Source organism: Eschrichtius robustus, chromosome 13, assembly GCF_028021215.1.
Source record: "Eschrichtius robustus isolate mEscRob2 chromosome 13, mEscRob2.pri, whole genome shotgun sequence".
In the NCBI taxonomy this organism is placed as follows: domain Eukaryota; kingdom Metazoa; phylum Chordata; class Mammalia; order Artiodactyla; family Eschrichtiidae; genus Eschrichtius; species Eschrichtius robustus.
This window is the reverse complement of record NC_090836.1, coordinates 36658899-36685643: the sequence shown is the minus strand read 5'-3', so window position 1 is coordinate 36685643 and position 26745 is coordinate 36658899. Positions and strand designations below refer to the sequence as shown.

The 26745-nt window shown below is 36.0% G+C and overlaps 1 protein-coding gene across 3 annotated transcripts in view; it reads right to left on the bottom strand.

The window, feature by feature from the left end:
• Nucleotides 1-11928: 11928 nt before the first annotated feature.
• IRAK4 (interleukin 1 receptor associated kinase 4) overlaps nucleotides 11929-26745 on the bottom strand; it is a 28309-nt gene continuing 13492 nt past the window's right edge. For 2 of the 3 annotated variants that reach the window (XM_068560021.1, XM_068560020.1), the window contains 6 exons: nucleotides 20694-20808; nucleotides 20157-20266; nucleotides 16540-16723; nucleotides 15555-15617; nucleotides 13203-13361; nucleotides 11929-13077 (listed from right to left, as the gene is read on the bottom strand). In XM_068560021.1, coding sequence (XP_068416122.1) covers nucleotides 13042-13077; nucleotides 13203-13361; nucleotides 15555-15617; nucleotides 16540-16723; nucleotides 20157-20266; nucleotides 20694-20808 — 667 coding nt within the window. In that variant the 3' untranslated portion in view covers nucleotides 11929-13041. The remainder of the gene's footprint in view (nucleotides 13078-13202; nucleotides 13362-15554; nucleotides 15618-16539; nucleotides 16724-20156; nucleotides 20267-20693; nucleotides 20809-26745) is intronic. The other variant, XM_068560022.1, reaches the window with a different exon arrangement.

Below are 26745 nucleotides of genomic sequence, written 5' to 3'. Positions count from 1 at the left end.
ATGGCCTTTAGTATGTTGAGGTAGGTTCTCTCTATGCCCACTTTCTGGAGAGTTTTTATCATAAACGGGGGTTGAATTTTATCAAAAGCTTTTTCTGCATCTATTGAGATGATCATATGGTTTTTCTTCTTTAATTTGTTAATATGGTGTATCACAATGATTGATTTGCATGTATGAAAGAATCCTTGCATCCCTGGGATAAATCCCACTTGATCATGGTGTATGATCCTTAAAACATGTTGTTGGATTCTGTTTGCTAGTATTTGTGGAAGAATTTACGTCTATGTTCATCAGTGATATTGGTCTGTAATTTTCTTTTTTTGTGATATTTTTGTCTGGTTCTGTTATCAGGGTGATGGTGGCCTCGTAGAATGAGCGTGGGAGTGTTCCTTTCTCTGCAGTTTTTGGGAAGAGTTTGAGAAGGATAGGTGTCAGCTCTTCTATAAATGTTTGATAGAATTCACCTGTGAAGCCATCTGGTCCTGGACTTTTGTTTTTTGGAAGATTTTTAATTGCAGTTTCAATTTCATTACTTGTGATTGGTCTGTTTATATTTTCTACTTCTTCCTGGTTCAGTCTTGAAAGGTTGTACCTTTCTAAGAATTTGTCCATTTCTTCCAGGTTGTCCATTTTATTGGCATAGAGTTGCTTGTAGTAGTCTCTTATGATTTTTTGTATTTCTTCTCCTGTTTCATTTCTAATTTTATTGATTTGAGTCCTCTCCCTCTTTTTCTTGATGAGTCTGGCTAAAGGTTTACCTATTTTGTTTATCTTTTCAAAGAACCAGGTTTTAGTTTCATTAAGTTTTGCTACTGTTTTCTTCACTTCTATTTCATTTATTTCTGCTCTGATTTTTGTGATTTCTTTCCTTCTACTAACTTTGAGTTTTGTTTGTTCTTTCTCCAGTTGCTTTAGGTGTAAGGTTAGGTTGTTCGAGATTTTTCTTTTTTCTTGAGGTAGGATTAATTTGCTCTAAACTTCTGTCTTAGGACTGCTTTTGGTGCATCCCATAGGTTTTGGGTCATGTGTTCTCGTTGTCATTTGTTTCTATGTGTTTTTGATTTCCTCTTTGATTTCTTCAGTGATCTCTTGGTTATTTAGTAGCATATTGTTTAGTCTCCAGGTGTTTGTGTTTTTTACAGTATTTTTCCTGTAATTGCTTTCTAATCTCATAGCATTGTGGTCAGAAAAGATGCTTGATACAACTTAAATTTTCTTAAATTTACCGAGGCTTGATTTGTGACCCAAGATGTGATCTATCCTGGAGAATGTTCCATGAGCACTTGAGAAGAAAGTGTATTCTGTTGTTTTTGGATGGAATGTCCTACAAATATCAATTAAGTGCATCTTGTTTAATGTCATTTAAAGCTTGTGTTTCTTTATATATTTTCAGTTTGGATGATCTGTCTATTGGTGAAAGTGGGGTGTTTATGTCCCCTACTATGATTGTATTATGGTCAATTTCCCCTTTTATGGCTGTTAACATTTGCCTTATGCATTGAGGTGCCCTATGTTGAGTGCATAAATATTTACAATTGTTATATCTTCTTCTTGGATTGATCCCTTGATCATTACATAGTGTCCTTCCTTATCTCTTTTAACAGTCTTTATTTTAAAGTCTATTTTGTCTGATATAAGTATTGCTACTCCAGCTTTCTTTTCATTTCCATTTGCATGCAATATATTCTTCCATCCCCTCACTTTCAGTCTATATGTGTCTCTAGGTCTTAAGTGGGTCTCTTGTAGATAGCATATATATGAGTCTTGTTTTGGTTTCTATTCAGTCAGTCTGTGTCTGTTGGTTGGAACACTTAAGCCATTTGCATTTAAGGTAATTATCGATATGTATGTTCCTATTACCATTTTCTTTATTGTTTTGGGTTTGTTTTTGTAGGTCTTTTTTTTCTCTTGTCTTTCCTACCTAGGGAAGTTCCTTTAGCATTTGTTGTAAGGCTGGTTTGGTGGTGCTGAATTCTCTTAGCTTTTGCTTGCTTGTAAAGCTTTTGATTTCTCTGTCAGATCTGAATGAGATCCTTGCTGGGTGGAGTAATCTTGGTTATAGGTTTTTCCCTTTCATTCCTTTAATTATATCCTGCCACTCCCTTCTGGCCTGCAGAGTTTCTGCTGAAAGATCAGCTGATACTTTATGGGGATTCCCTTGTATGTTATTTTTTCCTTTTTCCTTGCTGCTTTCAATGTTTTTTCTTTGAATTTAATTTTTGTTAGTTTGATTAATATGTGTGTGGGTGTGTTTCTCCTTGGGTTTATCCTGTATGGGACTCTCTGTGCTTCCTGAGCTTGGATGGCTATTTCCTTTCCCATGTTACGGGGTTTTTGACTGTAATCTCATCAGATATTTTCTCAGACCCTTTCTCTTTGTCTTCTTCTTCTGGGACACATAATTCAAATGTTGGTTCATTTAATGTTGTCTCAGAGGTCTCTGAGACTGTCCTCATTTCTTTTCATTCTTTTGTCATTATTCTGCTCCTTGGCGGTCATTTCCACCATTCTATCTTCCAGCTCACTTATTAATTCTTCTGTCTCAGTTATTTTGCTATTGATTCCTTCTAGTGTATTTTTCATTTCATTCATTGTGTTGTTCATCACTGTTTGTTTTTTTAGTTCTTCTAGGTCCTTGTTAATCATTTCTCATATTTTCTCGATCCATGCCTGCATTCTATTTTGAGATTTTGGATCATCTTTACTATCATTATTCTGAATTCTTTTTCAGGTAGTTTGCCTGTTTCCTTTTCACTTATTTGGTCTTGTAGGTTTTTACCTTGCTTCTTCGTCTGTGGCATATTTTTTTTTTTTTTTGATGGGTGAAGCTGTGTTCCTGTCTTGCTGGTTGTTTGGCCTATGGTGTCCAGCATTAGAGTTTGCAGGCAGTTGGGTGGAGCCAGGTCTTGGTGCCGAGATGAGGACCTCCGGGAGACCTCACACTGATTAATATCACTGGCACCTGAAGTTCTCTGTTAGTCCAGCAGCTTGGACTCAGTGCTCCTACTACAGTAGCTCAGGCCCAACCACTGGACTGGGAACCAAGAGCCTGCAAACCATGTGGCACAGCAAAAAAAAAAAAAAGAGAGAGAAAAAAAGCAACAAACAGAAAAGAGCAGAACAATAACAAAGAATAAAGAATAATATAAAATTATAAAAATAAAAAATATATTAGGAAAAATAACAATAAGAATGAAACAAAAACAAAACAAAACAGAACCACAACAGCAAGAAAGAAAGGAAGAAAGAAAGAAAGAAAGAAAGAAAGAAAGAAAGAAAGAGAAAAATAAAATAAAGAAAATAAATAAATAAAATAAGAATAAAAGATTTTAAAAAGTAATACCCTGGTATCTCCTCTATCAGTGTCCTTGCCCCAGTGGTGAGCTACAGCCTCCCCCTGCCTCCCTGATAGGCCTCCAAGACCTCTAGGTAGGTCTCTGGACCTGCTGTGTCAGCCCCACCTCTGCGTGTTCCTCTCACCAACATCTCTTCCTGAAACTGGCCCAGAGCACACGTGCCCGTGCAGGCCAACTGGGGCGTAGGCCTCCACAAGCACACCTACAGGGGCTGGCACAGCCAGGAGGCCTGTTTGTCCTGCCTGGATCCGCTTGGCCAGAGGAGGCCCTGTCAGGGGCCGCACTTGGGCTGCCAGGTCCTGTGTAGGTCCTGGGCTCAGGCCCAGTACCTGCATGGCTGGAGGGGCCCCAAAGGGTGAGTGTTCAGGCTCAGGACTCCAGCAGGCTCGCCATGACCTGAGCAGGCAGGGAAGATGTTGGCCACATTCCCCTCTGATCCCCTGATACTGCAAAGGTCCCTCTCTGTCCTTGCTGATCTCCTTGCTGTGAGTGGGCCGCTCCATGAGTGGGAACCTCTCCCCTCCCCCAGCACCCCCTCAGGGGCACTGGTCCCATCCTACCTCCGCTTTCCCGACCCCCCTTCCCTCCCACGTCCTACCTGGTTGCGTGGGGATTCCTCCCATCCCCTTAGGTGTCTGAGGTCCCCCACCAGCACCTAGTAGGTGCCCTAGTTGTGAGGATACACGAACTCCACATCCTCCTACTCTGCCATCTTGACTCCACCCCAATATATTATATATTATGTTTTATATTTAATATATATATTATATAATATATAATATATGATATATTACATATTATTATATATAAAGTACATATATAATATATGTATGTTATAATATATTACATATTATGTATTATAATGTATTATGCATATAGTATATATAAAAATATATATGTATATTATAATATATTACATATTATATATATAATATAGTATAATATAATACAATACATATATTATTGTATGTAATATAGTATAATACAATATATTTATTAATGTATGTAATATGCAATATATTATATATAATGTTATATTATATACTTTTATATATTATATATTATATATCTGTTATAACATATATATTTTATATAAAATATAATATGTAATAGAGTATATATTTTATACATATTATATTTTATACATAATATTAATATATTATATTTTATACATAATATTAATGTAATATATATTATAATACAATATAATGTAATATGTAATATATTAAGTATAACATGTTATATATTATAAACTTATATATAAATAATATATAAATATAATAAATATATTACTTTATAATATATATTATTATGTATAAAAATATGTATATTTAACACAAAAGAAAGCAGTAATGCAGGAAGTGAGGGGCAAATTTATATTTATATATATATATATTCTATGTATTTTAATTTTCTTTTCCTTTCTTTTTCCATGTTTTCTGAGTTATTCTCTTAGTGCTGTCCTGGGGATTACAATTAACATCTTAACTTATAAAAAATATAGTTTGGAGTAATATAAACTTAATTTCAGTAATATACAGAAAATTTGTTCCTCCTGTGTAGATCTGTGCCCAGCCCCCTCCTTTGAACCATTACTGTCATACAATTTATATCTTTACGCATTTGTGTCTTCCAACACAGATTTTTAATTATTGCTTCATGGCATAATTATTTGCTTTAGTCAGAAACAAAAAATACATTTTAATGTCTTTTATGTTTACCTTTGTAGTATCTTTACTGGTGCTTTTTATTTCTTCCTGTGGATTTTATTTAGTCTGTAGTGTTCTCTCATTTCAGCTTGAAGGACTTCCTCTTTTCTCAAAGGGCAGATTTTCTTGTGACAAGTTCTCTCAACTTTTATTTATCTGTGAATGTCTTATTTTCTCTTTCAATATTTTAGGATTGTTTTGTTAGAATTACTGGTTGAAATTCTTTTTCTTTCAGCACTTGAATATATCATGCCTTCTGACCTCTATGGTTTCTGATGGAGAATCAGATAATAATCCTATTGAGGATCCCTTATACCTGCTAAATCTCTTGTTTCTTGCTGCTTTCAAGATTGTCTTTGATTTTGCTGTGTCTAGGAGTAAGACCTCTTTGAGTTGATTCTACTTGCAGTTCTTACTTTCTTGGTAGTGTGACTTAATATTTTTCATAAAATTTGGTAAGTTTTTGGCCATTCATTCTTCAAATATTCTTTCTAGTACTTTCTCACCTCTCCTCTGGAACTGCCATTATACATATGGTGGTTACCTTGAAGCTACCCCACAGGTCTCTGAGGATCTGCTAATTTTTCTTCTTTCTTTTTTCTTTCTGTTCCTCAATTGATTTATTCAAGATTGATAACTCTTTGTTTTTTGCCTGCTCAAATCTGCTAGTTAGGCCCTCTGATTTGTCATTCCAGTTATTGTACTTTTCAACTTTGGGACTTCTCTAAATTTATATCTCTTTATTGATATCATCTATTTGGTAAGACACTGTTCTCACAGTCTCCTTTAATTCTTTATCCACAATTTCCTTTAACTCTTGTACATATTTAAATTATTTATTCATTTATTTATTTACTTATGGCTGTGTTGGGTCTTCATTTCTGTGTGAGGGCTTTCTCTAGTTGCGGCAAGTGGGGGCCACTCTTCATCGCGGTGCACTGGCCTCTCACTATCGCGGCCTCTCTTGTTGCGGAGCACAGGCTCCAGACGCGCAGGCTCAGTAATTGTGGCTCACGGGCCTAGTTGCTCCACGGCATGTGGGATCTTTCCAGACCAGGGCTCGAACCTGTGTCCCCTGCATTGGCAGGCAGATTCTCAACCACTGCGCCACCAGGGAAGCCCCTGATGTGAACTTTTAACGTTGCCTCCAACAACTGATGATTGGGCAAACCAATAAGTATGAGACCAACTGATTGTGCAAACCAAATAAGTAATGAGACCACGGTAGAGAACCACTGGCCTACCCCATTTCCAGAAAGAACAACTGCCTTTTCCCCCATATTTCTGACCCATTGATTTGCGAGCTAGCCAACTACAAGTTTTTAATTCTGAATTTCTTTCAATATGTTCTATGAGGAACAAGCAGATAATAGGAACAATTAGTCAATGTTTTGCTTTACTTTTCTGACATATAATTAAGACAAATTTAAGACATTCTAAAGCATTTATTGCTCTGATCACTTTTTGCTTCTGTAGCTATATAAAATGGCTATAGATCCCAGCTATCTATGGTCCCATTTTTCACTTTCAAAACAAGCATATATTTTATTTTTTCCAACTTTATGGCAGTATAATTGACAAATAAAAATTGTATGTACTTAAGGTGTTCAAAGTGATAGTTTGATATATATCCCTCAGTATCCCCAGGGCATTGGTTCCAGGACCCCTGTGGATACCAAAATCTATAGATTCTCAAGTCCCTTATATAAAATGCTATAGTATTTGCATATAACCTATGCACATCCTCCTGTATACTTTAAATCGTCTTTAGATTACTTATAACATCCAGTACAATGTAAATGTGATGTAAATAGTTGTAAATACAATGTAAATATGTAAATAGTTGCCAATGTGGCAAATTCATTTTGCTTTTTTGAACTTACTGGAATATTTTTTCAAATATTTTCAGTCCACAGTTGGTTGAATCCACAGACGCAGAACCCATGGATACAGAGGGCCGACTGTACATTGTGAAATGACTACCACAATCAAGCTAACTAACACATCCACCGCCTAACATAGTTACCTTTTTAGTTATTTTGATGTGGTGAGGCTACTTAAGATCTACTGTCTTAGCAAATTTCAAGTATACAATGCAGTGTTACTAACTATAGTCACCATGCTGTACTTTAGATCCCCAAAACTTACTTATTTTGTAACCAACAGTTTAACACTTTGACCAACCTCTCCCCATACTCCTTTAAAGTTTGTACTATTCCACTATATGAATGGACACAGATAGGACTGGCTTTTTAATCATTCGAATTCTAGTCTCAAAAATAGTATGGAAGCAACAACAGTGAATCTCCAAAATTAATGTTAAGATTTCACTTCTTGGATGAAATTAGGAAAAATCATTTTATGAAATATTCTCGCCTAAAACAAAAATCAGTAAATTAATTCATCAAATATTTATTGATTGTTTTCTGTGGTCCAGACACTTGTAAAAGTAATGTACATATCCAAAGTCCCTGTTCTCCAGGAGCTTGTTCTCAAGAGAAAGTCTGTTCAGATGGAGATGATACTATACAAGTAAATAAGACAACATCAGGTAGTGAGAAGTATTAAGGAAACGTTAAAACTATGTATTGTGATAGATTCCCTTGGCTAAGAAGGTTTAACAACACCCAAGCTAAAAAAAAAAAAAAAAAAAAGGAAAGAAGGAGGGAAAGGAGGAAGGAAGGAAGGGAGGGAGGAAGGAGAGAAAGAAAGAAAGAAGAAAGAAAGGAAGGAAGGAAGGAAGGAAAAGAAAGAAAGAAAGGAAAGGAAGGAAGGAAGAAAAAAAGAAAGGGAAAGAAAGAGAGAAAGAGAAAAAGGAAGAAAGAAAAGAAAGAAAGAAAGGAAAGAAAGAAAGAAAAAGAAAAGAAAGAAGGCAGGCTACCAGTGTGTAGTCTCAGAAATGACTAGAATGTACTGTAACTTAAAATAAAAAAATAAAAAAACCTAAACTGAATCGTTTTATTTGCATGTTAGACTGTGTTATCAGAGACCTTTGGGTCAGCAATGAGCCAAGAAGAAGACTTGGTCACAAAGTTTCTACTACTATCCTGGGAAAAGGAATACTGTATTTCAGATTATGTCAGATATTTTCCTCTACTGGATATTTATACATCAGGGTAATTTGGTGAAGATAGTGGTTAAAGTCATCTAATCTGTTTGCCTCACACTAATGCCATGTTTATCTGGCAGCCTTTTCTTTTCATTTTGATTTTTTGTCTGGATTTGCCTTTTGGAAGATAATGCACAGTGGCAAAGACTGTTACAACCTACATATCAGTTTCTATTGCAGAATGTATTTTTATAATTAGTAAAATCGCATTCTGGTTTATACTGAAGTCTTTTGAAAATTTAGGTAGTATGAATTAAATCTTCAGAGATTGATCATCTCAGGCTGTCCCACAATGCTGATATCTAAACCCTAGACTGTGACTGGCCCCTTCTTCTGCGACAGCCATTCTAATTGCCAGATGGTGTCTTCACCTCTTTTAAGAATTAGAAAAGAGGTAATGCTACAGTGGTAATCATTTTGCAGTATATAAGTGTATCAAATCAACATGTTGTACACCTTAAATTTACACAGTATTATAATGTGGACGGACCTAGCGTCTGTCATACAGAGTGAAGTAAGCCAGAAAGAGAAAAACGAGTATTGTATATTAATGCATATATGTGGAATCTAGAAAAATGGTACAGATGAACCTATTTTCAGGGCAGGAATAGAGACACAGACATAGAGAACAGATGGGTGGACACAGAGGGGGAAGGGGAGGGTGGCATGAATTGGGAGATTAGGTTTGACATAAATACACTACTGTGTGTAAAATAGATAGCTGGTGGGAACCTGCTGTATAGCACAGGGAGCTCAGCTCGGTGCTCTGTGATGACCTAGACGGGTGGGTTGGAGGGGGGGTGGGAGGGAGTTCCAAGAGGGAGGGGATATATGTACACATATAGCTGATTCACTTTGTTGTACAGCAGAAACTAACACAATATTGTAAAGCAATTATACTCCAATTAAAAAAAATAAAAGATTAAACAAGGACTACATTCTTAGCCCATCTTCCCCTTTATAAAATATCTAAATAATGATAGAACTTTTATAGTAAAGAGATGCATATCACCATTATATATCTTAGAGGAAGACTAGAATCCTTTAGAGCAATAACAGAGTTTGACTATTACAAGTTAATGACTGGCCTTAAAACTGTTGACATACTGACCAATATCTGTTTAAAAATAAATTCAATGTCACTTCCATTAGGGGCATGCATTGGTCAAATATTCTTAAATCAATTCATAAGTTAGTGGAGGGAACATGCTATATCTTACTCTGTTAAACATATTAGAAAGCCCTGCCATACCAAGATTCTTTTTTTGCCAAGAAAGATCAATAATAGCATCTGCCCTTAAATATACGGGCATTTTAACTTAACGCTAGTCCTATCTGCTGCTTCCTAGCTCAGCGGTAGCCTTGGAAATAACAGCCCACATTTTTGGTACCAGAGGGAACAGAACAGAGCTGGAGCTCTTCAAAGCCTGGTTCTGAAAGAACTGTAATTATTTGACCTGTCTGGAGGTTCCCTGAAAGACCCCACTCAAAGGCTTATCTTTTTTGACCTGACTAAACCTAACCTAGCACTAAAAGCCTCTATGTGGAGTCATTTGTCAAAACCATTTACTGGCAAATGTTTTAATCATAGCTGCCTGAGGTGATGAATAACCACTGGGACAAACAATAGGCCAAAAAGCTTAAAAGGAAAAGCTGAGGGAGAAGATGTGCATTATGGCTTTGAAAGTCTCCAATGTATTTGTGGGAACCCAGAAAGCCATGCACATATGTAAGGCCGTGTGCATGCTCAAAAAATCTGAGAAGGTCCTAAGCTCTCACCTCTGGCTGACCTTCAGGCTCTGTACAAAAAGGAAGTGAAAACTAAGGCAGAGTCTAAGCTGCCTGACTGAGTGTGGATGGTGTGTCTAAACATGAACACAGAGCCTGTAGCAAAAACTGGGGCATTTATTCATTTCAGATGTTTAAGGAAACTCTGTCCATTCATTAGCTGATGACTAAGCTGAGTTGAGATTTCAGTGGCCACACATCACAAAGAATACAGACTTTACAAAATTAGCTTATAAAGTCACTAAATAAACAACAACTAAAACAATTAGCAACAACAACAAACCTTGGGGAGGGAGCAGTCTGATGTCCAGAGTTTCTGCATTATATTATTTTAAATTCCCAGCTTTCAGTAAAAATATACTAGACATGCAAGGAACAGCAAAGTATGGCTCATACCCAGGAAAAAAGAAAGTCCATAGAAGCTGTACCTAAGGAAGCCCAGATGTTGTGCTTACTAGACAAAGACTTTAAATCAGCTATTTTAAATATGTACAAGAGGGGCTTCCCTAGTGGCGCAGTGGTTGAGAATCTGCCTGCCAATGCAGGGGACACGGGTTCGAGCCCTGGTCTGGAAAGATCCCACATGCCGTGGAGCAACTAGGCCCGTGAGCCACAATTACTGAGCCTGCGCATCTGGAGCCTGTGCTCCGCAACAAGAGAGGTCGCGATAGTGAGAGGCCCACGCACCGCGATGAAGAGTGGCCCCCACTTGCCACAACTAGAGAAAGCCCTCGCACAGAAACGAAGACCCAACACAGCCATTAAAAAAAAAAAAAAAAAAAAGTTCACATCAAAGCCTCTGTCAAACATTTTTTTCAAAAATCTATTTTTTTCTGTTTCTATAAAAGATTAGGGGGAAGTATATTCCAAATGCAGTTAAGAAAATGCTTCAACTAGATGTCACCACAGGCCATTAAATTCTGCCTTGAGGAAACAGTGAAAAGAGCCTGTACATTATTCTCCTCAGAACTTTAGTCAAGTCCTGCTCACTGTTCATTCCTCGAGTTAAGTGAGTCACACAAGTTCAAGGGTCCACGATGCATCACACACCATCAGGCATGAAACCGTGTGGAATCTTGCTTTGGAATCTGGGATTGACTGTATTGTGGCTCTCAAAAGAGTTAAGGTACAGTCTTATCCTGAGAGAGAAGCCATGCCTCATTTTGGAAAGTGTGATATCAATTCCATTTGATGGAATGGAAACATCTACCAAATTATACTGTGAAATATTCAAAATCAATGAAACAGGTTACTCATTTAAAAATTTTTAATATGGTTTGGTCACAGCCCATAACCACAGATGCATCCATGGCATTTTACATATATGCTTTTATTTCAAGTAATAGTTAACTCATTATATTTTATTTAAAAAAATTTTTTTTTATAATTTTATTTTATTTGGCCATGCCACAGGGCATGAGGGATCTTAGTTCCCCAACCAGGGACCAAACCCATGTCCCCTGCATTGGGAGCATGGAGTCTTAATCACTGGACCACCAGGGAAGTCCCTCATTATATTTTAAAATAACGTTATTATTTTCAGGGTTATAAGCCATATTGTGCCTCAAATTATGTGAGTTTCTGTTGAGATTAATGTGACCAAGTCATTTTATTTATTTTGCTTTTCAACTAGCAAATGTTTTTTGCTTAAATGCTTAGTTTATAAAGGTGATTTGAAAACAGTACTATCTATCTATCTCTGTTTCCCAAGAAAGCATTTAGGAAGGTCTAAACAGTACAATATAGAGGATGATCATCTTCTACTGTAGCTCACGCTACATACTCGTTTTGAGTGTGTTAAAGAAAGAACGGATGATATCAAGATTATTGAATGAATGAATAATTGCAGATACTTGGTATTGTGGACAGAACCTGTGAACATGATGGGGTATCCCCGTGGGAGAATCATCATGAGAATATCTGTATTCATTTTCTATTGCTGCATAAAAAATTACCACAAACTTAGTGGCTTATAGCAACTTATTTATTATCTCACAATTCTGCATGTCAGAAGTCCAGGCACAGAAGTCCATGTTTGCTACTGAGGGTCTTGCAAGGCCGAAATTTAGGTGTCAGTGGGGGCTATGGTATCATCTGAAGTTTGGAGCACTCTTTTAAGCTAATTTAGGTTGTTGGAAGAATTCAGATTCTTGAGGTTGTACAACGAAGATTCCAATATTTTCTTGCTGGCTGATAGCTGGAAGGTAGCGTTCATCTCCTAAAGGCCACCCATAGATCTTAGCCAATGTGGCCTTCCTACAACACGGTAGCTTACTTCAAGGCCCACAGGAGAATCTCTCGGACTTCTTGTAAGCTCTTCTAAGCTCACCTTATTAGGTCCAGCCCCCAAAGCAGCATCTCCTTATTGACAGTCAAAGTCAGCTGATGAGGGACGATAACTGCATCTGCAAAATGCTTTCAAATTTGCCATATAACATAATCTAACAACGGCCAATCATCATGGGAGTATCATCGGGGCATAATTGGCTTATGGTGAATGATTGCTTAAAATAGCACACTGTGAACATGACCCTATAAACAAATGACTGTAATAGGATTTTACAATCATTTATGTAAACATTAAATTTTATATCACTTTACAAGTTACAAAGTGCCTGTACATATTCTGTATCATTTGATTTTCATGACTACCTGTCAGAGAGGCACAGTAGGTAATTAGTCCAATGTTACAGGTGAGAAAACCAAGGTTCAAAGCAGCTAAGAGGTTGCCCAAAGCTTTACAGAAAATTAGTAGTGGAGTCGGGCTTCAGCCCAGGGTCTTTCCACCCTATAGTTCAGTCCTCTTTTTTGCTAATTCTGAGTTTTCATACTGTGTTTGGTAAGGTTCCAAGGAGATCTTAGGGATTACAGTAAGACCTCAGAGTGAAAGTAGGGCTAAGTGTTGCTACGGCGGCTCTACTTTTGTTTGTTCTATATATTGGGGGTTCTACACAAGCTTTAATAACCACTGCATGCTGCCTTGTAAAAGGTAAAGAAGAATGTTTACAAAAAAATCTTAGTTTAAAAAATGATTTAGATAGCTGTATATAAAAAGCCAAGAGTCTATTCCAGTAAAGTTTTAAGAAGCTGTCATTTCTTGCAGCAGTTGTTGAACCTGTTATAAAGAAAGAAAGATAGAAAAAAAAAGAACCACATTAAATAGTTGGTTTGAAATGTACACTTAGGAAAAAATGACAAACCCCACCTCCTTCACTTTTTAAATATATGTAAAAAAAATACCTTCTTAATGTCTGGTCTTTTATTTTTCTTTTCATGCAGACATTGACTGGCAACAGAGTACATAGTTTCAATGGAAGTGGAATCAATGTCATTCATTTTCGTATCAATATAATCTTCAATTGTCTTTTCTTCATCTTCAATTTCTTCCTTAATATCCAGCTTTAAGGCAAATGTTAAAACTTTAAGAGTGTCAAATAAAAGGGAAACAAATCAGATAAATTTATAAATGTATTTATAAATAAATATAAATTATATTTATATTATAATTAATTTATATTATCAATTATATTATAAAAGAATACATTTAAATTATTTAATCTACATCATAATAACATTTACTCTTAGTTTACTATCTACCGTTGCAACCTTATTAAGAATTGAAGACATCTAGGAGACGCTCTATTTATTTACTTACTTACTTACTTATGCATACATATATACCTCCCTCCTAGAAACTTTCAGCCATTTGCCTATTGGTTTTTGTATTTATGTGACTGAGCTAATTGCTCTCATGTACGCAGCAGTATTTACTGGCAGCCAGCACAAGGAGGTCTGCTTCTTTGCTGTGCTTCTGATGATGCAATTCCAGCTTCTGAATGCAGACCCCCTCCCTGCACAGGCACACTTCTCTACGCATACTCACGCTGTTGAATCAAAGAGAAAGAGGGAGGAGGAGAAAGGGGGCAGGGCCATGATGAAAAGATAATCAATAGGGAAAGAGGTGGAGGACTAGGATGGTGTAGTGGGTTGAGCGGTGGCCTCCCAAAAGATATGTCCAAGTCCTAATCCCCAGAACCTGTGAATGTGACTGTATTTGGAGAAAAGGTCTTTGCAGATGTAATTAAGCTAAGCATTTTGAGATGAGATCATCCTGGATTACCCAGGTGGGCCCTAAATCCAATGACAAGCATCTGTTTAAGAGACAGAAAGAAGAAAAAAAAAAAAGACACAAAGGAGAAGACAATGTGGTCACAGAGGCAGAAACTGGAGGGATGTGCGTACAAGTCAAGGAATGTCAACAGCCACTGGAAGCTGGAAGAGGCAAGGGAAGACTCTCCCCTAGAGTCTCCAGAGGGAATGGAGCCCTGACAAAATTTTTATTTCAGACTTCTGGCTTCCAGAACTATGAGAGAATAAATTTGTCATTTAAAACCCTATTTTGTGGTAATGTTTTCCTCCTATATTTTTAATCTACACACTTTCTCTGTATAATCCGATCAACACACAAAGCTTTGGCATGCCTGTACACGAACAGCTCAAAAATTGTAACTCCAGCCCAGGCTTCTTTCCTGACCTCCAAGAACCAATGGGACAGAGGATTTTATTTCTTTGATAAGACAAAATTTCACTATGTGCTACTGTAAAACATTATGAAATATTATGAAAATATTAACTTTTCACAATTATGTTTTATAAATATATTTTAATGTGAAATATTATATAGAATGTAATATTCATTCCTACATATCCAGGAACCCATGGAAAGCTTTATAATATATAGTTTTATAAAGGACACTTGTAGCAATATTGCAATATAGAGATATTATACTTATGGTTTTTCTTAAAAGTATGGCACCAAGCCTTTGAGCAAATATATTATACCTTTTGACTTTCTAATCCTCATTCTAGGGAAATAATCTGGTATACACATGTTGTCTGAATTTGTCACACTGGTTTGTTCCATTAGAACACATAAATTAGAATAAAGTCAGTGCAGTTATTTAACTAATTTTAAGAAAAACTTATATATAGTAGTAGGTATTTCTGTAAGTCTTAAATTTTATTAGAACACTCTCCAAGTTCTTAAAATTTAATATATAGGAAAAAAAAAAGGCATGGCATAATTTTCCTATAGTTTTAGCATTCAGTTAGTCTATTTATATAATTGTCAATGAATGCCTAATATAACACACAGGTAAAGTTTTCTATGATAACTTTATTAAAAAAATACTCCATAATAGAAACGAATAGAGAATTTTATTAGCAATTCTATTCTGATATAAATTTCACAGGAAGCAAATGTTGCTTTTCCTCTCTGCTGTTAGTAATCACCATGAAAGTAACAAAATAAAAATATACTGGAGGAGACCTCAGAAATCAAATAGCTCTATTGTGATTTTAGACACAAAGAAACTAGAACAGAATATATGTGTCTTTTCCAAGCTTCACAAATATTTCATGGCAGAGCTGAGATTAGAAATATTTGATGCTCTTTCCATATGCCACTATGTAATTGCCAACAGAAAGACTGCCAATAGAAAATGACATTTCTAGATGCCAAATTTACCCACAGAAATTTAGATTCTAAATGCAAAGAGAAAAGGACTGGAAAAAATGAAATCTTTCAATTACCAATAACTGAGGTTCACGGTGTTCATCCACAGCTGGAAGTCCAGTTATTATTTCTAGTAAAACCTAAGAAGAAAGTAAAATCCATTAATATGACTCAAGACAACATATAGAAACTAGAAGGAACATGGCTCTTGATTATGAAATCTGATGAACCATTTCCACACACTGCATTATGCCCTTTAGGCATGAAAGTGGAAAGAACACGAGCTGTGGTCATTTCTCACCACTCTTTCTTCCGGGACACCTCGGATCCCACCCACACCCACAAGCAGTTCTTTTCTACTGGCAACTTACTAAACAATCAGCACCCCCTCAACATGTGTTCTGGACACTGCTTTTCCTGTCTTGCAGAGGATTTTTCACAAGAATAATTTTCTCTGGTTCTTAGGAGAATATTATTTTCTAAACCTCAGGCATATCCTAGAACCCTGTGCCTTAACTTCACAGTACTATGAAGATAAATATCCATAAATGAAACACATGAATAAATAAGATAAAGAAGCACGCAATTTCTCCAACCACTCCCACCCACTCCTCATACCATCATAAAAGTTATTAGGAACAGAGTGGTAGATCAGAAAATGCAAAAGCATATTTCCTTCAAAAAATATTTCATTTTTAAAACATGACATTAAAGTACATACTGTATGACACAATTTGTTTTATGCATTAATTCAAGTTTCATAATAATTCATGTGGCAAAAAATTATTTCTTGCAGTAATTTCAGAAATCAATTTAAAAGTTTTACAAATTCAGAGTAGTTTTTATAACTTTCTCATTTAACTAGAGGTTAAAGTGAACAACTTTAATCTTTACGTAAGAGAGCTAAGCAACATAGGTGTATTCAAAATATTCTATTTCAATTTCACAAGTACAGCCAGAATGATTATTGTTACTAATTATATATATATTATTTTATATGTGTGTGTATGTGTGTATGTGTGTATATATATATACATACATATATATATATATGAAACTTACCACACCAAAGCTGTAGATGTCAGATTTGGCTGTTATCTCTCCTCGCAAAGCTTCTGGTGCCATATAGGCTGTTGTTCCCACAATTCTGCTTGTCAGGACTGTTTGGGCAAACTTCTCAGAAGCCCGTGCGAGCCCAAAGTCAGATATTTTGGCTGTAAAGTCTTCATCTAGTAAGATATTTGCACTGAAAAAAAGTTTTTCTTTTCAAGCAAATCAAATAGTTCCTTAGGTAGGTGTATGAATGTTTGTATTTATACAGTATCCCATTTTATAATATACATCATAAAAGCCTGAAATTTGTATAAATAAATGAGAATTTCAGATTAAAGCTAAAGAGAAATAAAATTGTCTTCTTTTCCTTATTGTTTCTTGAGGGAAAATCTGAGGAGAATAAAAGTGAAATAAAACTGTTGATATTAGTGAGAGATATTTTTATTATTTCACAAATAATTTATTACAAGGTAACTTCCCTCGAAGTGTCCTAAAGCACCCTTCTTAATTACTTCCCTAAAATATTCCAATTCATTTAAAAACAAATTTTCAACCAAAGTATCTTAATTATTTATTTCATTTCTTGGGAGGGTATTTGAAATCTTTTGAAGAGGAAAGAATATGGCTAAAAGATCTTCATTCATTCATTTTATGCATGTGCTCCTACACTCATACTTTCATTCAACAAAACTTTATTGAGGACCCCCAATGTTTTATAGTATTTAAGCTCAGGGCTGGGCATGGGGGCTATCTTCGAATCTTGTCTGTAACAAAGGTACAGGAATAATTTTTAAAAAATCCAGTAAGTATTCATAATGGTGATATTAGGCACAAAATGCTGAGAGAACAACCATGTGTCTGGAAGAACTGCAGAAAATTCCAAGGAGAAGGTGAAAAGTGTGCGTAGTCTTGAAGGATTGTTAGAAGTTGAGGTTAAATGAAGGAAAGAAAGGCATCTCAGGCAAATGGAGCAACATGAACACAGTGATGAAAACATAAAAGCATATGCTCAATTTGAAGAAACTGGTGTCAGTGGAACATGAGGAGAATTTGAACTTTATCCTGTGAGCAGCAGGATACCAGCTAATGGTTTCATAGAAGGGAACTGATGTTATCAGACTTGATTTTTAGGACTACAACCTGTCAGTATAGTAGTGCATAGATGAGAACTGGTACAGACTGGTTAAAGGATGACCAGGAATGTTTGTAATAAAGCAAACAAGAGATAGAGTGTAAATAAAGGCTTGGGAGAAAAAGGAGGTGCAAATTTTGAGGCACACTCAATAGAACTTTGTAATTTGTATGATATGGGGAATGAGAAAGTCTTTAGCTTGGGAGACAGGATGAATATTGACTTCATTTGATTAGGAAAGAAATACAGAAGGAAGAACTTGGGTTGGAAGAGGAATGAGTTTGATTTCTGACATGTTGACTTAGGGGCTGCTGTGGGACATCTCGGTGGGGTGATTTGGTCTGTAAACACTGAAAATATAGGACTGGAGGCTAATGATACAGATTTGAGAGTTGCCCACATAGAGGTAGAAGTTAAAGTCAATATATCACTCAGCAAGAATATGTAGGATGAACCAAAGAGACGATGAGGTAAGAACACACCAACTGGAATACACCAATGTGTAAGAGATGGGAGATGGTGTCTCTTCTCTTATCTAAGGCCAGTCCCTCTACTTGGACTCCTTTCTACATTCTCAGGAAGCTTATTCTATAAATTATCTCGTTTCTCTCTTCTGTTCTATCACCTCCTTCTTCCCGTAGACATAAAAACATGCTTTAGTCTCTGCCATCTTAAAAAAATGCTTCCTGAATGACACATTGATTTCCAGTTATCCCTCTTCATGGGCTAAACGTCTTATCAGACTGTCTATACTCACCTCTCAGTTCTCTCGCTCCCACTCTCTGCTCAACTACAACCTGAATTCTGACCCAATCACTACATGGAAGTAGGTGTCCATAAAGTCGCTAATAACCTTCATGGCACTAATCAAGTCGCTAATGACCTTCACGGCACTAATCAAATGCCTCATTAAAAAATTTTTTAAAAAAATGCCGTATTTTTCAGTCCTCATCCTGACCTCTAAAAAAGCAACTGACATTTTTGACTAGTCCTTCTTGGGAAACTCTCTTTCCTTGTTCTCAGGGATACCACACTCTCCTGGTTTTCAGTGTACTTGCAATACTTTCTTAGATTCTGTTTTAGACTCATTCTCTTCTACTTGGCCATTAAGTCTTGAAGTTCCTCAGGACTAAATCTTGGGAACTTCTCCTAATCTAGTTCTCTCTTAAAGTGAAGACAACCATATGATAGCTCTTCAATTAACACCTATATGCAAGTAATACACAAATTGATATCTTCAGCTCAGACTTCTTTCAGCTCCAACATGTACATCACACTGATTAACATCTCTACTCACTTCTGTATCTTAAAGGAACCTCTAACCACAACATGCACAAAAGAGAACTCACATTTTCCACCCCCAACCTTGTCCTCTTTCAGTGCTTTCTCTGTAAGTGAATCATGTCACAATCATTTCAGAATGCAATTCTGGAAGCCATAAATCGTGGTGTCACTCCTGATATGTCACTCTCCCTGACACCCCTGCAGCCAAGAATCAGCAAGTCTTGCCATCTTAAGCTCTCAAATCTGTTCACGTCTCTTCATATGAACTGCTACCACCAAGCCTTCTATGATAGGCTCCAAGCTACCCCTCCTTACAAACTGTTCTCTACACTCAAGTCAAAGTGATCTTCTCAAAACTTAAATATGGTGCCACATTCCTACTTACAATTTTTCAATGGCATCTGATTACACCTGTGATAAAATTAATGTCCTTATTTTGGTCTATTAGGTCCTACAGGGCTTAGCTCTCTGCCTACTTCCATAATTTTATCTTACATCTATCACCCCTTGAATTTCTGCATTTCAGTCATTTATTTCACTTCCTGTAATTCATCATGCTCCCACGTTCCCTTTCAACACTGGTCTCACATATGTGGTTCCTTCTTCCTAGAATGCTCTTTCCCCATTTTTCTATGGCTGCCCTCAAATTGTGCCTACTTATTTCCTGTTCATTCTTTGGATCTCAGCTTAAATATCATTTCCTCAGGGAACTCTTCTTTATACTAATACTATAGACTATATACTAAAGTTGTTATTATTTTGTGATTATTTGATTGCTGTCAGATGCTACAAATGCTACTTTTGCTAACTATACCATCTACGGTACCTATCATGTCGTAAGTGTTCAACTAATATTTGTTAACTAAATAAATACATAACAAGAAAGATAAATGAAAGGCACCCATGGAGGATAAAAGTGATTCAGAAAAGAGCAGTGATTCAGAAAATAAGAAGGAAAATAATCTTGACATGGCAAAAATGGTCAAGAAGAACAGAAAAACATACTATTCTTTTAAAAAAGGTAAATTAGGATGAATACTGGAAATAGGTCACTGGGTTTGAAATAAGGCAGATTACAGACATCCTTAGTGAGGAGAGCTTTCATGGAGTGCTCCAGGTTAAGATGTGCATGTGAATAGTGAATAGAAAGAGTGATAGAAAATTATTCTTTAAGAGAGTTTTCCTAAACCTTTGTAAAGGTAGCATTTACCTTTTAATATCTCTATGAATATGATGGTTTTCATGTAAATAACTGAGGCCATTAGCTGCACCCTGAGCAATCTTGCATCTTATGCACCAAGAGAGTGGTGGAGTATCATCCTTATGAAGTAAGAAACAAACCAATTAAAAAAAAAGAGGAGGATAAAAAAAAATCTATGCAAATACATAATAAGATTTTTTCTAAGCAGCTACTGACAATTATATTACATTGCTAAGAATTTACAAATATCACTTTTTAAGTTGTTAAAAAATAATCTCTAAATAAGATCAAATGGGGATTAGTATTTCTTATTTAACAATAAAAATATATAAGAGCATCTTCAAAGTCTAGCCTTGACTGATATTTTTACAGTTTAGATTATCACCTGCTAGGCAATTCCAGTTGTTTACATATCAACTGTATAGTTTTCACAGACCCAGAAAAATATTAAGATTAATACAGTTTAAATGATCCTGTCACAAAGTAAATATTAGTATTCCAACACAGAAACATAAAGCCTAACAATGTGATGAACAAACATCTTACCAAGCAAGACAGTCTGTCTAGCAATGAACCATTGGGCATGTAAACATACACTAAGCAGAGGTCATCTCCATCACTTGAGAAACCAAGTAGTTCTACTAAGTTTTCATGTTGACACCTGTGACAAATAATTTTCCACTCAAAATTATTATGATACATACATATATTTAGCTGTAGGTTATAAGTTATTCAATTTAGAGCTTTAAAAGAAAAAAAGAGCAAGAAATAATTATATGCTATATATCACTGTAATATGATACATATGTTTCTAACATCTTTATATATGTTTATTATAACTGCTTATAATTTTCTGCAAACAGTTCTCCTTTCAGTCAATATTAATCAACATTAGAAGCAAAACTGCTTTTGATTTTATAGCAAAAGCTCAATACTTCAGATCATTGGTACTTGTAATAGTTTGGTTAAGAACTAGGCTGATGTTTACCTTTGTTTTGTATAATTTTCAATGATAGCACAAACAAGATTTCAATAAGTGTCTTGAAACTTGTATGACAATCCTACAATCCTTGTATGACTCCTCCCAGAGTCTGCCATTAGCCCCACCAAAGAGCCCCGTAGGCTCCAGTGCTGGGTTGCTGCAGGCCAAACAACCAACAGGGAGGGAATCCAGCCCCACACATCAGCAGACAAGCGGATTAAAGTTTTACTGAGCTCTACCCACCACCAGTCCCTCCCATCAGGAAGCTTGCACAAGCGTCTTAGATAGCTTCATCCACCAGAGGGCAGATAGCAGAAGCAAGAAGAACTATAATTCTGAAGCCTGTGGAAGGAAAACCACATTCACAGAAAGAAAGACAAAATCAAAAGGCAGAGAACTTTGTACCAGATGAAGGAACAAGATAAAACCCCAGAAAAACAACTAAATGAAGTGGAGATAGGTAACCTTCCAGAAAAAAAATTCAGAATAATGATACTGAAGATGATCCAGGACCTTGGAAAAAGAATGGAGGCAAATTCGATAAGATGCAAGAAATGTTTAACAAAGACCTAGAAGAATTAAAGAACAAACACCTAGAAGAATTAAAGAACAAACAAACAGAGATGAACAATACAATAACTGAAATGAAAACTACACTTGAAGGAATCAATAGTAGAATAACTGAGGCAGAAGAATGGATAAGTGACCTGGAAGACAGAATGGTGGAATTCACTGCCGCGGAACAGTTAAAGAAAAAAGAATGAAAAGAAATGAAGACAGCCTAATAGACCTTTGGGACAACATTAAATGCAACAACTTTCGCATTATAGGGGTCCCAGAAGGAGAAGAGAGAGAGGGAAAGGACCCGAGAAAATATTTGAAGAGATTATAGTTGAAAACTTCCCTAACATGGGAAAGGAAATAGCCACCCAAGTCCAGGAAGCACAGAGAGTTCCAGGCAGGATAAACCCAAGGAGAAACACGCACATAGCAATAGACACATAGCAATCAAATTGACAAAAAGTAAAGACAAAGACAAATTATTGAAAGCAACAAGGGAAAAATGACAAATAACATACAAGGGAACTCCTATAAGGTTAACAGCTGACTTCTCAGCAGAAACTCTACAAGCCAGAAGGGAGTAGCACGATATACTGAAAGTGATGAAAGGGAAGAATCTACAACCAAGATTACTCCAGCCGGCAAGGACCTCATTCAGATTCGATGGTGAAATCAAAAGCTTTACAGACAAGCAAAAGCTAAGAGAATTCAGCACCACCAAACCAGCTCTACAACAAATGCTAAAGGAACTTCTCTAAGTGGGAAACACAAGAGAAGAAAAGGCCCTACAAAAACAAACCATAACAATTACGAAAATGGTAATAGGGACATACATATTGATAATTACCTTAAATGTGAATGGATTAAATGCTCCAACCAAAAGACACAGGCTCGCTGAATAGATACAAAAACAAGACCCATATATATGCTGTCTACAAGAGACCCTCTTCAGACTTAGGGACACATACAGACTGAAAGTGAGGGGATGGAAGAAGATATTCCATGCAAATGGAAATCAAAAGAAGGCTGGTGTAGCAATACTCATATGAGATAAAATAGACTTTAAAATAAAGAATGTTACAAGAGTCAAGGAAGGACACCACATAATGATCAAGGGATCAATCCAAGAAGAAGATATAACAATTATAAGTATATATGCATCCAACATAGGAGCACCTCAATACATAAGGCAATTGCTAACAGCTATAAAAGAGGAAATCGACAGTAACACAATAATAATGGGGGACTTTAACATCTCACATACACCAATGGACAGATCATCCAGACAGAAAATTAATAAGGAAACACAAGCTTTAAATGACACAATAGACCAGATAGATTTACTTGACATTTATAGGGCATTCCATCCAAAAACAGCAGAATATACTTTCTTCTCAAGTGCACATGGAATATTCTCCAAAATAGATCACATCTTGGGTCACAAATCAAGCCTTAGTAAATTTAAGAAAATTGAAATCATATCAAGCATCTTTTCCAACCACAATGCTATTAGATTAGAAATCAATTACAGGGAAAAAAACGTAAAAAACACAAACACATGGAGGCTAAACAATACGTTACTAAATAACCAAGAGATCACTGAAGAAATCAAAGAGGAAATCAAAAAATACCTAGAGACAAATGACAATGAAAACACGACGATCCAAAACCTATGGGATGCAGCAAAAGCAGTTCTAAGAGGGAAGTTTATAGAAATACAAGCCTACCTCAAGAAACAAGAAAAATCTCTAATAAACAGTCTAACCTTACACCTAAAGGAACTAGAGAAAGAAGAACAAACAAAACCCAAAGTTAGTAAAAGGAAAGAAACCATAAAGATCAGAGCAGAAATCAATGAAATAGAAACAAAGAAAACAATAGCAAAGATCAATAAAACTAAAAGCTGGTTCTTTGAGAAGATAAACAAAATTGATAAACCTTTAGCCAGACTCATCAAGAAAAAGAGGGAGAGGACTCAAATCAATAAAATTAGAAATGAAAAAGGAGAAGTTGCAAAGGACACCACAGAAATACAAAGCATCATAAGAGACTACTACAAGCAACTCTATGCCAATAAAATGGACAACCTGGAAGAAATGGACAAATTCTTAGAAATGTATAACCTTCCAAGACTGAACCAGGAGGAAACAGAAAATATGAACAGACCAATCACAAGTAATGAAATTGAAACTGTGATTAAAAATCTTCCAACAAACAAAAGTCCAGGACCAGATGGCTTCACAGGTGAATTCTATCAAACATTTAAAGAAGAGCTAACACCCATCCTTCTCAAACTCTTCCAAAAAATTGCAGAGGAATGAACACTCCCAAACTCATTCTATGAGGCCACCATCACCCTGATACCAAAACCAGACAAAGATACTACAAAAAAAGAAAATTACAGACCGATATCACTGATGAATATAGATGCAAAAATCCTCAACAAAATATCAGCAAACAGAATCCAACAACACATTAAAAGGATCATACACCATGATCAAGTGGGATTTATCCCAGGGATAAAGGATTCTTCAACATATGCAAATCAATCAATGTGATACACCATATTAACAAATTGAAGAAGAAAAACCATATGATCTCTCAATAGATGCAGAAAAAGCTTCTGAAAAAATTCAACACCCATTTATGATAAAAACTCTCCAGAAAGTGGGCATAGAGGGAAACTACCTCAACATAATAAAGGCCGTATATGACAAACCCACAGCAAACATCATTCTCAATGGTGAAAAACTGAAAGCATTTCCTCTAAGATCAGGAACAAGACAAGGACGTCTATTCTCGCCACTATTATTCAACATAGTTTTGGAAGTCCTAGCCATGGCAATCAGAGAAGAAAAAGAAATAAATGGAATACAAATTGGAAAAGAAGAAGTAAAACTGTCACTGTTTGCAGATGACATGATACTATACAGAGAGAATCCTAAAGATGCCACCAGAAAAGTACTAGAGCTAATCAATGAATTTGGTAAAGTTGCAGGATACAAAATTAATGCACAGTAATCTCTTGCTTTCCTATACACTAACAACAAAAGATCAGAAAGAGAAATTAAGGAAACACTCCTAGTTACCATTGCAACAAAAAGAATAAAATAACTAGGAATAAACCTACCTAGGGAGACAAAACACCTGTATGCAGAAAACTATAAGACACTGATGACAGAAATCAAAGATGACACAAACAGATGGAGAGATATACCATGTTCTTGGATTGGAAGAATCAATATTGTGAAGATGACTATACTACCCAAAGCAATCTACAGATTCAATGCAATCCCTGTCAAATTACCAGTGGCATTTTTTACATAACTAGAACAAAAAAACTTAAAATTTGTATGGAGACACAAAGGACCCTGAATAGTCAAAGCAGTCTTGAGGGAAAAAAAGGGAATCAGACCCCCTGACTTCATACTATACTACAAAGGTACAGTAATCAAGACAATATGGTACTGGCACAAAAACAGAAATATAGATCAATGGAACACGATAGAAAGCCCAGAGATAAACCCACCCACCTATGGTCAACTAATCTATGACAAAGGAGGCAAGGATATACAATGGAGAAAAGACAGTCTCTTCAATAAGTGGTGCTGGGAAAACTGGACAGCTACATGTAAAAGAATGAAATTAGAACACTCCCTAACACCATACACAAAAATAAACTCAAAATGGATTAGAGACCTAAATGTAAGACCGGACACTATAAAACTCTTAGAGGAAAACATAGGAAGAACACTCTGACATAAATCACAGCAAGATCTTTTTTGACCCACCTCCTAGAGTGATGGAAATTAAAAGAAAAATAAACAAATGGGACCTAATGAAACTTAAAAGCTTTTGCAAAGCAAAGGAAACTACAAACAAGACGAAAAGACAACCCTCAGAGTGGGAGAAAATATTTGCAAATGAATCAACCGACTAAGGATCAATCTCCAAAATATATAAACAGCTCATGCAGCTCAATATTAAAAAAACAAACAACCTAATCCAAAAATGGGCAGAAGACCTAAATAGACATTTCTCCATAGAAGACATACAGATGGCCAAGAAGCACATGAAAAGCTGCTCAACATCACTAATTATTAGAGAAATGCAAATCAAAACTACAATGAGGTATCACCTCACACCAGTTAGAATGGGCATCATTAGAAAATCTACAAACAACAAATGCTGGAGAGGGTGACGAGCAAAGGGAACCCTCTTGCACTGTTGGTGGGAATGTAAATTGATACAGCCACTATGGAGAACAGTATAGAGGTTCCTTAAAAAACTAAAAATATAATTACCATATGACATAGCAATCCCACTACTGGGCATATACCCAGAGAAAACCATAATTCAAAAAGAAACATGCACCCCAATGTTCACTGCAGAACTATTTACAATAGCCAGGTCATGGAAGCAACCTAAATGCCCATTGACAGATGAATGGATAAAGAAGGTGTGGTACATATATACAATGGAATATTACTCAGCCATAAAAAGGAATGAAATTGGGTCATTTGTTGAGACCTGGATGGACCTAGAGACTGTCATACAGAGTGAAGTAAGTCAGAAAGAGAAAAACAAGTATCGTATATTAACGCATATCTGTGGAACCTAGAAAAATGGTACAGATGAACCGGTTTGCAGGGCAGAAATAGAGACACAGATGTAGAGAACAAATGTATGGACACCAAGGCAGGGAAAGTGGAGGGGGGTGGGTAGTGGTGGTGGGATGAATTGGGAGATTCGGATTGACATATATACATTAATATGCATAAAATAGATAACTAATAAGAACCTGCTGTATAAAAAAATAAATAAAATAAAATTTAAAAAAAAAAGTATGAATATACAGGTAAGAAACTTGGCCAAGGTTATTCTGCTAGCAAGGTCCAGAGATTGGTACTTATCAAAAAATAGCAGTAATATTTAATGGTGGTGAGGTAGCAGTGAAGTCTGAAATTGTAATAAATTGGTGGTAGAAGTATAAATTATCATAACTTATCTACAAAGCCATTTGGACAAATACTTAGAAAGTCTTTAAAAAGTTCA